Source organism: Furipterus horrens, unplaced genomic scaffold, assembly GCF_987537825.1.
Source record: "Furipterus horrens unplaced genomic scaffold, mFurHor1.1.pri manual_scaffold_2, whole genome shotgun sequence".
Classification (NCBI taxonomy): domain Eukaryota; kingdom Metazoa; phylum Chordata; class Mammalia; order Chiroptera; family Furipteridae; genus Furipterus; species Furipterus horrens.
The window spans coordinates 162,393,855-162,410,236 of NW_028327172.1; the positions used below are offsets into that span (position 1 = coordinate 162,393,855).

Consider the following 16,382-nt stretch of genomic DNA (forward strand, 5'->3'; position numbering starts at 1 on the left):
CAACTTTGCACCCTAGAACACATCAGCCACATGTACTTTACACCTTCAGGCCTTTGGGCACCATTTTTCTACCTAGAAAGCTTTCTCTCTCTCTCTCTCTCTCATCTATCATCTCTTCTCACTGAAAAATCTAGACAAAGCCTTCTACAGTGATTCACTGACTCTATGTGATCATATTCTGCTATGCGAGAATTTTGAGTACAACGTTGTGGCATATTCCTTAAGAAATCCCCATAGCATCTAAGCCTTCCCCATAGCAAAACTGCCAAATGCTGGCTGAATTGACTTTACAGGATCAGAGGTTTGGGGAGTTCTAAGGAATCTTAGAAATCTTCTGGTATGACAACTTCATTTAATATATTAGAAATTTGCAGTTCAGAAAATCATGAAACTATTTACTTAGAATAGCACAAAAGCTATAAATCATATATACATGTCTTTGGTTTCCTCAGCAAGTAATAATTCTTTGAATTTTTACATTGATGTAGCAAGATCTTTTACCTCTGTCTTTACAAATGGTCCAAGGAGAGGCTCGGGGATTGTTTTCTATATGCAAATTCACACTTCACGATAAAGGGGGTACATCAAAAGTCATATTTATAAAATGGTTCAGAAGACCATACACTCAGGATTAGAAGTTCAGGTGTTGGCTCTACCACTACTAGCCACAGTTTTATTCTTCACTATTTTGTCTTTAGAATTATTGATTATTATCTCTGCTATTTATGACTGCATACAATTTGCCCCCAGCCTCCAATTGCCTTCCTTGCTACACCAACTCCAAAACTCTGTCCTTTTTGAGGTATATAAAAGACAGGTATGACATGAGGAGATTTCTACAGAGATGAAGATAGAGATATTCAGAGAAAGGTAAGAGATTTTTAAAGTAAAATGGAGGATTTAATTAAATGGAAGAATAGAAATTCAAAAAACTAGATTACTGTCTTGGAAAAATACAGGTGTGCCATTTGTATTTATATTAGCTGAGGTGTCATCATGGCAATTAGATGAAAAATAAAACTTGTCCTGCATTTTTATTGATGGTGACATTACACCATATGAAAGCTCAAATCTTTCAATTTGGAGAACTTCTCTAGTTGCCCAACTAAGTGATAAGTTTAATGATTTGGTGGGTTTTGAAATTTTAATTTAACTTAAATTCAACTTGAGTTTTATGTGGCTTATTTCATTATCTTAGAAGAGCAATAGAATGAATTTACAGCCTTGGTTTCACACTGACAAGAAAGGCAAAAAGAAAAAATTTCAAGTCCCACTTGACTTGCAAGACTAAACTCTTACAAGCTAAAATGACAAATGTATGATTTGTGTAATCCAATTACTCACAATTAGGTTTGTGTTTTTTGGTTTTTTTGCCATAAGGATCTGTAGGGAAATGTAACAGAAAAGTGGATAAACAACAACAAAAAAGATGTGATTTTAAGAGCAAAATTCAGAACTTGGAAAAACACTGAAGGAAAACATTCTTAAGTTTTAATAGGGAATATTAAATATCATCTGCAGCTACAAATGCAGGTGATATCTAATTTTTTAAAAGGCTTGAAGGAGTAAAAATAGTACATGTTTAAAAAAAAAAGTTTTTACCAGGTCAGGCGCATGTAAGACTTCCACATTAATTGATCCATTCTCCACCTTTCCAAAATGTTACATCAAATAAACATAAGCATTAGCTGTCTTCTCCCTCTAACGATTTCTCAGAAGCTTGTGTTGAACTGATGCAACCCAACATTCTATTCTAAAATAACTTGATGCAACCAATGACACCCAAAGAACTGCAAAGATTTAAAACACCTTTTCTCTCACAGTTTAATAAAATTAAGTAATTGTAGCTACTGTCTAAATCAAGAGATCCTAAACTGTAGAGAGGTATAGAAACCTGTCAATCATTGCTACCACAATCGTGATCGTGTCACTCTGCTTTCAGACTCCATCCAATGCAGTCAGGTGAAATAAGGTGTTAAAGGTGACCCTGGAAAGGATGTAACATCATAGTTCCAAAATTTTCTAGCATAATTAATATTATTCTACCCAGTCAGAACAATTGACATTGACATAAATGTGGTGCTTAAGTCTTCTGGGAGAAGCATAGAGTATTCCAGAGGCCCAGCTAGCAAAAGATGTGTGCTTAAAAAATACCCTGTTTTTCTATCAGACTCTGTGCCGACTGTCTCAAAGCATTAGCCTCCCCTGAACTGAATCTCCCCGGACATCTGAAGTGGGCCACAGATACAGAGAAAAACTGTCTTGAATGGAGACAGGAAAGAAAGGAGTCTTCAATTACTTTTCCTACTTGACACGTCACACTTCTTATTTCTACCTGTGCTTCATGTCTTTCAAAGAGCATGTTACAGGACCTCAGTTTTCATTTCTTGGGCTCTTCTTTCACACTCTGTTTATTACCCTAAACTTCGCTATTTCAATTCATTTTTTCTTCCTTCCTCTCTTCCCTAAGATGCTTCAACTTCTCTGGGTCTCTTCTTTAGCCTTACCTCCAATTCTTTCCTTCTGGGTCCCAGCCTCTTAGACCTGCCCAGGCTTCCCTTTACCGCCTTTTCTCCTCCTCTCCCTTCCTGAGCCCCTTCACCTCATCCGTTCCTGTCTCGGGCTGTCCAGATTCTCAGGCTGTTTGCTGATGAGAAGAAATCTGCTGCAGCGAGGACCTGAGTCCCCCGCGCGCAGCCCAGTGGCAGAAGAGGGCGAGGCTGAGAGAAAAGCGAGGGCTGTAAGGGAGGGAGGCAGCCGGTCCTCCCCGCATGCCTGAGAGAATGCGGCAGGGGGCCGGGGGCCTGGGAGGCACGAACTCCCTGCGCCCCTGAGACGGGCTGCAGCTCTGGCCCCCGGGCCAGTGTCCTGTCAAGTGCAGCCAAGAAGCAGAGGCACCGGGAAAGCAAAGAGAGGAGCACTAGGGGTGTTCATCCACAGAGTAGGCCCCTCTTCGGACAGGAGAAGAAGAGAGGAAGGAGCCAGTGACTGGTAAGGAGACTGAAAAAACCGTTTCCAGAATGGCTCAGGGGCGTTAGGAGAATAGGGCGCCCCGGTGAGCACCCAGTTGAGGAGCCCGCCGAGCGGTGGGCGAGGGGCGGGCGGAGGGAGTGCCGCGCACTCCGGGAGGGGACGCGAGGAGCACAGCAATGCTCAGGGCTGCTGCAGACTTGGTGGGGACTCGAGGTTGTGCGAGTCGGGGAGCGCATGCACCGGCCGCGGGGCTAGCGTCCGTGTGTATGTGAGAAAACGAGGGGCGATCGCGAGTGCGAGAGAGGCAAAGGAGAGCGCATGTCTCATCCCTGCAAGCAGCCACTAGACGCTCCACCACCATCTTTTGCATGTGCAACATTTGCAGCCGGACAGCAAACCTCTCCCAGGGCTATGGAGACTGCGGGAAAATTCTGGCAGCTCGCGATGGATTGCTAAAGCGAAAGAGTCTGAATTAGAAACCACTGAAACCTCTCTCCTTTTTCTTTTCTTTCTTCTTTTTTTTTTTTTTTTTGTTATTGTTTTTAATTTTAGCGCCATCGTCTTCAATGCCTCTCTGAACAGCCTTTAGGAAGAGTGCGAGAGAAAGAGCGCGCGCCAAGGAGAGGAGAAAAGAAGATGAGGATTATTTGCAGACAGATTGTCTTGTTATTTTCTGGATTTTGGGGACTCGCCATGGGAGCCTTTCCAAGCAGCGTGCAAATAGGTAAGCTCAGCCCCGATGGGATGTGCATGTGGGGTTGTGGGGTGGCTGTAGCAGATATCCAAAAGTGAGTTAAATGAGTTGCTGATAAACAATTCAGGGAAACCTTCAGCGACTCCCATCCCCTCTGCTCTTCTCTTTTCTCCCCTTTACAAAAAAAAAAAAAGAAAGAAAGACTGCCTCTGGTTCATGTTCACCTGGAGTATAAACAGAACTGCCCACCTTCCATCCTGTCAGCCCGTACTCTCCATTTCCACCTTCGGTTCAAGTCGCTTAAGTGAGATTGAAATAAGTTTGAAAAAACCGTCATGGGGTATGATTACATTTTATGTGATATTTGTTTTCAGCCATTTCTCTAGAGCATGAAGGGATGTCGAGTTTGTTTTTAAAAATACACTTCTTCCCGTGCTAGACACAGCATCTTTCTCTCTATTATAGAAAGACACAGTTTGGGAAAAGGAAAAGAAAAGCGTTTCCACCAGCACTCTGCATTTGCTTGCTAGCGGTTAACCTAACCAAAGTTAGACCCCCTTCCCCGGAATCTTCTCTCATTTTATTTTGTTCTCCTCTTGTATCTTTTGCCCATATTCCTGCATCTTGACTCTGTTTCTGGAGAACTATCCATCTTTGGCTTTCTTGCTATTATCCTCTCTTGTCTTAATGGGACGCAGCTATTGAATTCCTTCCAGCTAAACCCAGCCTCAACACTGCATCATTTCTCGTGGACCGTGCACAAAACGGAGCTAAGTAGGCTGAGTCCACCAGCTGCAGAAAAACAAAGTTCATGTCTCCTTTCTGATTTTCCTGTTCCCTCCATGACACCACATCCTTTCATTTATGTATTTTAATGCAAATCCTCTTTTCTGTTCATCTGCATGCATCTTCCAGAGAAATGCCCTGAGCTGGCTGATGTAGCAGTGTGCTGGGAATCATGGGGAGGGTGAGAGAGAAAAAGGAAAGCACACTAAATGGTCTCAGAGGTCATTGTGATCATGACAAATTGGTACAGGAAAAAGCTGAGCTTTCCTAAAGACTAAAATACTAAGCATGCACCTTAGGGACAAAGGCCAGTCTCCCAGGATGTGACAGAGATAGGTCCTTAATTGTATGTGCTGGGGAATGGCAGTGCTTGGGTGGCAATAACATTTACAAGAGGAAACATTGAATGTGCTTCTCCTGTTGTTTTTAATAGGTGGTCTCTTCATCCGAAACACAGATCAGGAATATACTGCTTTTCGATTAGCAATTTTTCTTCATAACACCAGCCCCAATGCGTCGGAAGCGCCTTTTAATTTGGTACCTCATGTGGACAACATTGAGACAGCCAACAGTTTTGCTGTAACAAATGCTTGTAAGTAAAACATAAATTATGGATAAATTAGAAGGTAATTAAAATGAAACAACAGAGTGCATTTCCTCTTTATTATTATTATTTAATTTTTTTAGAGGAATTCAGGCTTCCCACATATGGCTGGTTCCAGGACAAATCAGAGTTAAAATCAAGATTTAGTCCTGAGATATTGTTTTATTTTCTTCCTTCCATCCTTTCTTCTTTTTTCTCTTTCTTTCTTTTTCCTTCTTTCTTTCGTTCTTTCTTTCTTTCTCTCTTTCTTTCTCGTTCTTTCCTTTTTTCTTTTCTTTCCCCTTCCTTCTTTGTCTTCTTTTTTTTCTTTTTCTAATTTCTTGTCTGGATAATTCAAGTTAATTTCTTCTTTAACATTTCAGTGTTATTCCTAACTCCTGAATGTCAAGTCAGTGAAAATTGTACTCAGTCTAGTTTTTATTCTGTCCTTCTGGTTTTTCTTATTTGTTTTTCACATGAGTAAGCATATGTCTTGCTGTTAAGGTAGACACATGCTCTCTTACACTGATGAAAGCAATGGAAGGTTTGCTAACAGTGAAAAAGAAAGGGAAGCAGTGATGTGGAGGATATATATTCTCATCGGTTGGCTGATGCTGCAGATGATCTGGTGATGTCACTCGAGGCTGCCCTGCTCTTATATTCTAGGTTGTAAATGTCTCTTACTATCACGTAATGCATACATCCTGTGGATTTAACTCCATGAATCCTTACCTTGGTGCCAAATCATATTGGTCTCCAATCCAGATGAATTCACAAAACACATTGAAACTTTAATGGGTGACCTCACCTAATGCTAAATGAAACAGTGAACAGTGTTCCCACACTTAAATACTGTATAATTTAATGTAATAAAATTATAATCAACTGTGGATTAATTGAAAACTTTAAAATATGATCAGTCGATATAGCATTTAAACTGCATTTTCACTGTTGAAGGAAAACATGTTTCAAATATCTCCTCAGCTTTACATGCTAATTTACTCCTGCTCAAAATTTATGTGTTAAAATAATGGTTATAGATTACATAAGACATTTAGGAATAGTTTCTACTTTAAATTTTTCACAAGGGTAATAAAATGTTTAATCTGATTGTAGAGTATTTTTATTATATCAGGTTAAGTGTACTTTAATTTTAAAAGCTCTCTCTCGGTCCAAAAATTTGTACTGAACAAATAAGTGAAATTGAAAACAAAGGGTTTAATGTTTAGAGGATATCTGTTTAATTTATTTTAAATTATATTTATTTGCCATTAATTCATCTAACCAATAATATGATCAATTTTCTTCATTTTTGGCATCTAATCATTATTTTATTTTAGAATTTGATTTCATAAGGAGGTCAAAGCATTTGACATTTTTTTAAGTGACAAATCTGTATTATTTTGCAGGAATGCTATAGTTATTATGAACACAATTTTAAAAATTAGTTGGTATTTAGTGATAAAATCAATATTACATTATAGTAGGAGGGAGTTATTTTTAAGCATAAATGCACATAAATTAGACCTAGTTTGTGGATTTTCATTTTTGCAAATTTTATAAGTTACTAGTTTTGTTTTGAAAGGGATGTCAATAATCAAATAGTTCTAGGTATAAAGCATTCTCCTTTGTACATAAATATTATGTGTTTATTTAAAATTTGTTCTCATGTTTTTCCTGAGATTCTGTGAAGAAAGAATTACTAACTTTAAAAACAATTCATGATCCAAGTACATGTAATGTTAAACATTAATTTTGTTATTAAATTTTTATTTTCTTAAAAGTGTCAGACATATTAGTTTTATTTTGCTTTTACAAATTAAGTACTTAAATATTCTAGAGTTTGTATTTTGTCTTTCAGCTGTAAGAACCATAAAGTACTAATCCTTTCTTCCTCCTTATCATTTGTTAATCTCATTCAGGATAATTTTAATTAGTGTTTTTCTATTTATATAATTAATATATTATGTAAAATGAAGTGTTACTAGTAACACTTTACAGGAAGCTGCACACGATGAATAAAAGGCATAAACTATAGATAATATGCTATTCTTTCAGACTTAAGATTGAGAAAATTAAAACTAAGTAAACTTTAAGTATGCTTATTTTGAATTCAAGTGTAACACAATGTTAGTGATATCATATTTTACCATAAACACATTAATTGATTTTGCATACATATTTAAGATATCTTTTTTTTTTAATGCATAAGTTGTAAAGAAGGACAAAATACATTTTCTAATGAAGAAAATGAATTTTTGGGGTGAAATGCGTATGCTGAATGTCTGTAAGGCAAACCTAAGCTAAATTTGGGAAAAAATCAATTATCGGAGAGCATGGGTCAGGTGACCTCTGTTTGTTGAATGGACTGACCAAGAGCATATACAGCCTGATTTTCCAGTCTATTTAATGGTGAAATGTAAGCAGTAAGTATGAGACAACATTATATATCAAGCTTTATTCCAATAGTATCCTGGGGAATTAACATGGTAATTATTCCTCACAGTGATCCAAACTGGGTTTTTTAATTTTTTATGTTGGATTAAATATAAACATATAATATGTAACTGGCTAGGTTTATTTGAATTGTGATCTCCTGCAGTAGATTCTTGTAAAACTGCAGGATGTAGTCTGCCTGAGAATAAAGACCATTAAAAGGGACATGTTTAATTTATGGCATGTATAATCAAAACAAAAAAGCAGGTTAAAGGATAAAAATTATTGGTCATCTACTGGACAGATATAATTTAATGCTGGTTCTTCTGCCTCACATTAATTTAGCACTCTAATATTACTTTGGGCCATCTAAACATTCTGTGTTTATAGTTTATATACTGCTTAAGTCTAAACTTGATTAACACAAATTTACCACTTTTGGTATAACTCCTAAGTATCTGAGGGAGAAAAAATTAATTTTAGTTCATAGTTTTATTTTATTTTTAACAATATTTGTCTAAGGTTAAATTAAAATATTGTTTTTTTAACTATTCACATTATTGGAAATTTACACTTTGCTCAGTGTAAAACTGAAATTATAGGAAATACAGATAATATAAAATTATGACCTATTTTAATAACAAAAAGATAGGTGCAATAAATAGCCTGTGTTAAAATTTCAAAATGTAATTAAAGGTGTACATTTCTTTGTTGTGATCTATCCAAAGTATGGGGAATAGAAAAATAGATATTTTAAAAATAAATTTAATGTGGTCAATATTCTTCAATAAAATATATGATTGACCCAAAGTAGCTATCTTTGCAAACAAACATGTTAGGTCTGTTGGATATGTCCTTTGTAAAATATTTTGGACAACCTGAAAGCAGACTGTTTTCTTATATTTTTCCAATAGTTAATTAATAGAGATATTTTTGGAGGATGATATTAAATTTGACCAGAAGTAAAAACCTAAACACTAAAGTAGTCTTATCACCAAATTTTCTAAAAGATAAAAATATTAGCGATGTTGAAATCATTAGTTTATTTCAGTTACATTAGAAATCTGTAAAAGAATCAGTCCTTTAATAAGACAGCCCTTTACAATATAAATGACAAATATTCAGTTTCTGAAATGATTTTTTTTAATTTCAGGGGAACAATAGAATATACATAATAAAGCAGACTAACTATTCATGTATTATCACTTTGGTGAAGTACTAGAAGAATTTTATGGAGTATTTCTATTTTTTAACTTGAATAGGAAGGACCAAATGATTAATAATTGTGTTTTTTAATGGTGTTTTTTCCTTTTCTGTCAAAAATTTGTCAAATTAGTGGTTTAAAAGATGATGAGTTGGAAAGTTGTAACAATCACAAATAGACTGGAGACTGGGTATAATATCCTAGTAATGATGAAAAGTTTTGTTTTTTAAGTTAAATATCTGTTCTATTTGTGGTCGGTTTACTTGTCAAATCTCAGTATCCAAGATGACTGCTACTTGTAAAAGTAGGTTGGTTGTAATATATACTTGTTTAGTTAATCTAAATACATTGAATATGTGACAGTGTATCCAGTAGGTTCTGTGGGATTTTCCACTTACATACTTAATAAAATCTCCTTGAATATAATGGTGCTAGATACTAATAGAGTATTCAGGCATTGATTCAAAAATGTTTAAACATTGTATGTATTCTCTTTCAGAGACACAAAGCTATAAAAAGACAGTCTAAGAGTTTACATGGTTGATATAATAATCTTAACATGCTAAAAATAAAATTCTGATGGTTTCACCTGTAAAGTTGTTGTTAGATTTACACTAGAATTGAATATTGTTCGGCTTTTTGCTATTTTTAGGAAAATTAGTGTCATAACTCTACTGTGATTCTCATTAGGTTTTCTTATTTTGAATTGATAGCAAGATTCCATGTTGATTTAAAATAATTCTTTAGTTTTATAATATTCTCTCTTGCTTTCTGTTATTTTTTGTTGTGAGAGCAGTGACAAAATGAATCATATGCCTGTGTTTTTTTCTTTTCTAAAATGGTAGAATGATCTATAATTTGCATTGATCTATTTCAGAATTATCACAGGATTACATCTTCCTAAAACTATTAGAAAAACTCCTCAAACTTTTTCAATCTGGATTTTTCCAAGCAGTATTAATTTCCCAAAGAGGAAAATTTTTACTTTCTGTTATGTATTGGAAAAATATTAATGTATCTTATTTACAGAATTTTTTATTGTTCAAAATTTTTAAATGATGGATAAATATACCTTACATTTTATGACAAAGTATAGTTCTTAAATTTTTTCATATACATAATGTTATATGACCTCAAACTAGACTTGAAGTAGGACAGTCTTAAGAAGAAAGTCACTATTTTGTACTGCAGCCAGCTTTGGTTCAAAGACATTACTTAACCTGCCCAGAATTGTAAGACTAATAAGCTGCAGAGTCAGGGTTCAAATCCAGGTCTTCTAACTACTATGCTAGTACTTTTAGCAGTAAGCTATCGGGTATGAAAGATACATCTATATTGATATTACTTGAATTGAGAAAGAAAAAAAGCAGAGTTGTCATTAATCTTTTCTTCTAATTTAATTGCAACATTTTGAAGAAAATAGAACAAGACTTTTCTGGGCAACTTATTCATTAATCATATGACATTGAGTGATATAGAAAGGACTGAACTCGTATTACGTAATGAATTTATCCATTCATTCACTAGATTAGATAATGAATATATCCATTAATCATTAAGCATACTTATTAAGGGCAACTGTATTTAAGACTCTGCTAGAAACAAGAATCCAAAAACTTATAAGAATAGTTGCTGCCCTGGGGAGCTGATAGTCCAGTGGAAAAGGTAGACAAGTCAGTTATTACAAGTACAGTAAGATTAAGTGCTATGACAGAGAAACAGAGTGCTATGATAAAGATGAACACAGAAAGGATAACAACATTAAACTTGCCATGCCTCTTAGGAGAGATGCCATCTGATCTGGGTGATACGGCTCTAGTTGAACAATTTGGAAAAGAGGGTAGAAGGAAGGCATGCTTGACCAAAAAAGCAACATATGACAAGGCACCAAGGCGTGGGAGAGGCAAGTACACCTGAGCCACTTAGAAAGACTTAGTCTGGCTATAGATTGAGTGTGAGGAGAAAGAGAGGTATGTTAAGGGGTGAAGCTTTGCAGATACACAAAGGACATTGTAGCAGCTGTAAGGAGACTCTTCTGAAAAAAGAGACCCATAAATAATTTAAGCATGACAGTGATGTGATCAGATTTATATAATACAAGGAACAGGCTGGTTGCAAGAAGGAGAATGAATCAGAAGTGAACAAAACAGGAAGAAAAAGACCAATTACTTTTGAGTCCTGAAGTAATACAATTTAGACTTATTTTTAAAGTAGAAGCATGAAGGAGAGAGAAAAGCACCTAGATACAAGAATACAGAACTGTTGACAGAACTTCATGATGGATTGGATGTCTGTGTGGGAGGGTGGAAAAGAAGTGTGATAAGAACAAAAGGTGATTTCTTTGATTTCTCGTCTGGACAAATGATTCAATAGTGGTATCGCTGATTAGGAAGGGTCACACGGGAGAAGGAGCAGATTTGAGTGGGGAAGGTGACTTTAGTGTGAATGTACTGATTTTGAGTTATTTCAGAGAGCATCCCAATGTAGACATGCAGTAGAGAGTTGGAGATGTGTATCTGGAGCTCTGGGGCTCAGTTTGAATTGAAGACAGACATCTGGTGGTAGTTGAAATCATGAATGTAGTAGGTGAGATCACCCAGAGAGAGCAAGAACTGTGAAAAAGCTGCCGAGGACAAAATCCCAGGAAATACTTGAGAGACAGAGAGAGAGGGGGAAAAGGAGACTAAGGAAAAATATGTCAGAGAGTTCACAGGAAAATTAAGCAAGAGTAATTTCATAGGAGCAGGAGATGGGGAGAATTTCAAGCAAATAGTGATCAACCCTGCAAAGACTACAAAATTTTAAAAATAAATTGCAAGAATAATTGTAACATCTTTAACATCAATCGTTTCTCCTCTTTCTTTAGAGTATTCTTTTGTGTTTTGACAGGGGAAAAAACAGTATTTATTAACCCCATATAGAGTCTACGAATACATATTGTTGTGTATATATTGGCCTGGAATATTCTTATCTTTTATTTAGAGATGGGAAGAGGGTGTCTTTTTTGGATTTTGAATCAGATGGTCTTAATTTTACAGCCAGATAGTAAGTCACCTGATACATTTGAACCTCAGTTTCTTCATTTTTTAACCCAGGGAAATAATATCTATCCCACATGAATTTTATGAATATTAGAAAAGTGTTTAGAAAGTATTCAACATACTATTAGAATTCAATTAAATTCAGTTTTGTTGCATTTTCTGCATCATATGGAATATTCTGAGTCAGTCTTATCATTTCAAGAGTTATTTTTATTTTCTGTTTGTGTTTTTAAAAGGTAGTTTATGTTTTAAATAAATACATTTTGTTGTTATTTCATAGGAACTTTCTTGATCTCTCAATGAATTTTTAATCTTAATTTATGTTCACAAGTCTAAATTCACATTTGTCAAAATTATTTCTAAGTCCTAAAAGAAGATAACTTTATCTGGGGTATATGGGCCACTCAGAGAGAAGATTGTTTGGTGGATAAATTAAACAAGTTGATGACTTCTCGTAATCATATGCAAAATTTGCTGTGTGTGTATATGTGCTTACAGAAAAATATAAACTTTGAACAGTTTCTCAATGAGTTTCAATCACAAAAGAGGCCCAGTACCACAGCCCTAAAGAAGTTCCACATAAGTTAGATAAACAAATAGCACTTCATTCTTTAACTTCATCATTTTAATAAAAGCCGATTGAATTTGTCCTTGTAACCAACAAGGAATTTTTACATAAAATCCATCTTCACTGGCTTCAGTATGTCCTAGCTGGCAAAATCCTTGGCTTGGCCCTCAAGTTGTCATGTTATTATATGTATACCTCCTCTTACTGTCAAACATTCTACATATTCCACATCAGCTCTTTCTATTTTTATCACAGATTATCTTTTCACTTTTTATCACCACTCCTGGAATGATGCATTCTTGAAGGTCATCAGTGACTTTAAAATTAGCGAATCCAGTTTTTGTTCTTTAGTCCTCATGGTTTTTTCATAGTTTGCAGCATTTGACATTGCTAAAAAATTCCTATTCTCTGAAACTTATTTCTTTTCTAATAATAATAATCATGTTATTAAAATGGGGTACTAGCCATGTGTCAAGGGTGTGGCATTACCTCAATTCTTACTTAACTCTAAGAAGCAGACATTATTATTATCATTTTATGTGTGGAGAAAATGAAAATTTGTGGTTAAGAAAATTTGCTTAACCATAAAGTGTCTATGGCATCAGATCCTAAAGTCAGATTTGTCTGCCATTTTGCAGAATTTTTGTTAGTATAGGATCCACAAGAAACCTATCCCTTGGTGTGACTGCAGCTAGGTAACTCTTAATGGAAATAGAAAGATGTTTTTCACAAAGCTACCTCTTTAACAATTTTCGCTTGTGTATATAGCATTTTACATTGCATATCAATTCTTCTATGTGACTTGTAATGTAGTACAGACATTTGAGAATTAAACAATGACACATCCATTACTTTATATTGCCAAATTCTTGTCATAAATACCATCATGTGGAAAAATGACTAAGAGACTCTTAAATGTTATGCAAACAGCAATGGATAGTTCATTAATGGGCCAACCCACATATTTGTTATAGAAATATTATTTGATTTCAGAATCACTACAGCTACTTGTAACAAATTTTCCAAAATGCTTTACTTTAATATTCATTTAGCTGTCAGCCATTCTCTTTCACATTCCCTTTAAGAGGATTTTGGATTCCAAATAAACATAGTGATGGGTGCCTTAAAGAGCATCACCTTAAGTCAAAATTGCTTTCGTCTTTATAATAGTGTCATCGGTTGCCTCCAACTTAATAAAAGTAACAGTGTCATCAATTAAAAGTTTAATGTTATCTTAGAAATAAAAGGGAAAATGTTGAGATCTAATACTTTCTTTGTATAGGTAACAATATTTCTCCAGAATACAGCAAAAATTACACCAGAAGCTATATTCAGTGCTTACTTACTTTTATTGCTTATATGCCTATTCTAAAATATGCAGTTTTTATCAGTAACTTCAAATAGTTTATGCATTGTGTTTTTTCCACTTTTCATATTTTTCTCTTTAGAAACTAACATATACTTGTGAAAATTTAAAATAATTCACGAATATTAGCAAGTCAAAATATTCTGCAATCCCACATTTTAGAGATAACGTAGTCAGCGTGGTCTATAGACCTTTTCATACTTGTTTTTTAATCTGTATAGACCTAGGTAAATAGTACTATAAACATAAGATGCTATTATATGTTGAGAAATAAAAGCATTTAATAAAACTTCCCTGTCCAGGTAGCTCAGTGAGAGCAATGTCCCGATACACCAAGGTTGCAGGTTTGATCCCCAGTCAGGACACCTATAAGAATAAACCAATGAATACATAAATAAGTGGAACAACAAATCTATGTTTTTCTCTCTCTCTCAAAAAAAATAATAAGTAAAAAGTATTTAATAAAACTAATACTTGATACCTATATATTATTAATGTTTTATTACATTTAGCATAAGAAAGTTTCCTGTTGGTATATAAGAGCCATCTCATTTTCTTTTACTGCCACTATATATCACTATGCAAAGTTATTATGATAAATATACTCAAACCCTCTTGATCAATATTTACATTATTTCCACATTTTGAATATTACAAAGAAAATAGCAGTAAAACCACTTGTGTACCTCTGTGAATACTCCTGTAGAATTAATTCCTGGAAACAATATTACTATATCTAATAATGCAGATCTTTGCTAATAATAGATATCATGAATTTTTCTCTAAAATCAAATAATACTTAAATTTACAACTACCAGAATATGAGAGTAATTGTTTTTCTATGACCTATCAACACTAGGCATTATTATTCTTTTGAATCTTCACTTCTCCTGATGGTAAACATGACATCTAATTGCTACTTTAATTTGTATATTTTGATTGAGAAGTGAAACTGAGAATATTTTCTTGTATTTATAAGATCTGTGTTCTCTTTTTTTCTGTGAATTGTCATTTTTTTCCTTTACCAATACTTTCTTCCTTATTTGTGGAATGTTTTGTATACTATAGAAATTAACCCTTTGTTTTCTATGTTGCAAATTATTTTTCCACTTTGCCTTTGGCTTTCAGCTTCACTTCTTTTGCTATATGTTTACTTTATGTAGTGAAACCTACGAGTCATTTTTTATGGTTTCTGGGTTTTGTGCTATGCTTATAAAGACATCCCTATTCTTAAAACTATAAAACATATTATCCCATATTTTTAGTACTTTTATGATTTTCAATTTTATATTTATAATTCTCTTTTAGAGTTTATTTTCTTATGTGAGTTATGAATTAATGTTTTGAATGTGTGTGCAATATTTATTTGAGTAAGCTGCCTTTAACACATACTTTGAAGTGATATATGTGTATAAAAATTCCACCTTTTTTTTTTTTTTTTTTAAGACCTGTACAATTGTGTTAGGTCAATGCACAGATTTGCAATCTAACATTTAATTTTTCTTTTTTTTTGGTTTTTCAATTACAGTTGTCCCATTTTTCCCCAATTTCTCTCCCCTACCCAGCCCACCCCTTCTCCCGCAATCATATCCCTCCCTGTTGTCCATGTCCATGAGTCATTTATACACGTTCCTTGACTAAACACTTCCCTTACTTATCCCCCTTCTCTCCCTCCCCCCTCCCCCCTATTAACTACTATTCTGCTATTTGTCCTATTTAGTTCATTTGTTTGTGTTGTTCTTTAGTTTCCTGTATTAGGTGATATCATATGGTATTTTTCTTTCTTTGCCTGGCTTATTTCACTAAGCATAATTCTCTCTAGTTCCATCCATGTTGTCGCAAATGGCAGGAGTTCCTTCTTTCTCTCTGCTTCACAGTATTCCATTGTGTAAATGTACCACAGTTTTTTGATCCACTCATCTACAGATGGGCACTTAGGCTGTTTCCAGCACTTAGCTATTGTAAACAGGGCTGCTGTGAACATAGGGGTGCATAAGTTCTTTTGAATTAGTGTTTTAGGATTTTTCGGATATAGACTTAGCAGTGGAATCGCTTGTTCAAAAGGCAGTTCCATGTTTAGTTTTTTGAAGTAATTCCATACTGTTTTCCATAGTGGCTGCACCAGTCTGCATTCCCACCAAGAGTGCAGAAGGGTTCCCATTTCTCCACATCCTCGTCAGCACTTGTTGTTTGTTGTTTTGTTGATGATGGCCATTCTGACTGGTGTAAAATTGTATCTCATTGTGGTTTTTATTTGCATCTCCCTGATGGCTAATGATATTGAGCATTTTTCATGTGTCTATGGACCTTCTGTATGTCCTCTTTGGAGAAGTGTTTGTTCAGTTCCTTTGTCCATTTTTTAATTGGGTTGTTTATTTTCTTGATGTTGAGTCATATAAGATCTTTATATATTTTGGAGATCAGTCCCCTGTCTGTGATATCATTGACAAATATGTTTTCCCATATGGTTGGTTTCTTTTTCATCTTGCTGATGTTTTCTTTGGCTGAGCAGAAACTCTTGAGTTTGATGTAGTCCCATTTGTTTATTTTTTCCTTTATTTCTCTTGCTTTAGGAGATGTATCCGTGAAGATATTGTTACGTGAGATATCTGATATTTTCTTGCCTATGTTTTTCTCTCGAACTTTTATGGTGTCACGGCTTACATTTAAGTCTTTGATCCATGTTGAGTTTATTCTCGTGTGTGGTATAAGTTGGTGATCTAGTTTCATT

At 34.7% G+C, this 16,382-nt stretch overlaps 1 protein-coding gene across 2 annotated transcripts in view; it reads left to right on the top strand.

The window, feature by feature from the left end:
* Positions 1 to 2,909: 2,909 nt before the first annotated feature.
* The window catches only part of LOC150019841 (glutamate receptor 4), a 442,193-nt gene continuing 428,720 nt past the window's right edge, over positions 2,910 to 16,382 (top strand). The window contains exons 1-3 of one of the 2 annotated variants that reach the window (XM_090268076.1): positions 2,910 to 2,991; positions 3,526 to 3,697; positions 4,887 to 5,045. In XM_090268076.1, the coding sequence (XP_090124202.1) occupies positions 3,610 to 3,697; positions 4,887 to 5,045 (247 nt within the window). In that variant the 5' untranslated portion in view covers positions 2,910 to 2,991; positions 3,526 to 3,609. The remainder of the gene's footprint in view (positions 2,992 to 3,525; positions 3,698 to 4,886; positions 5,046 to 16,382) is intronic. The other variant, XM_090268077.1, reaches the window with a different exon arrangement.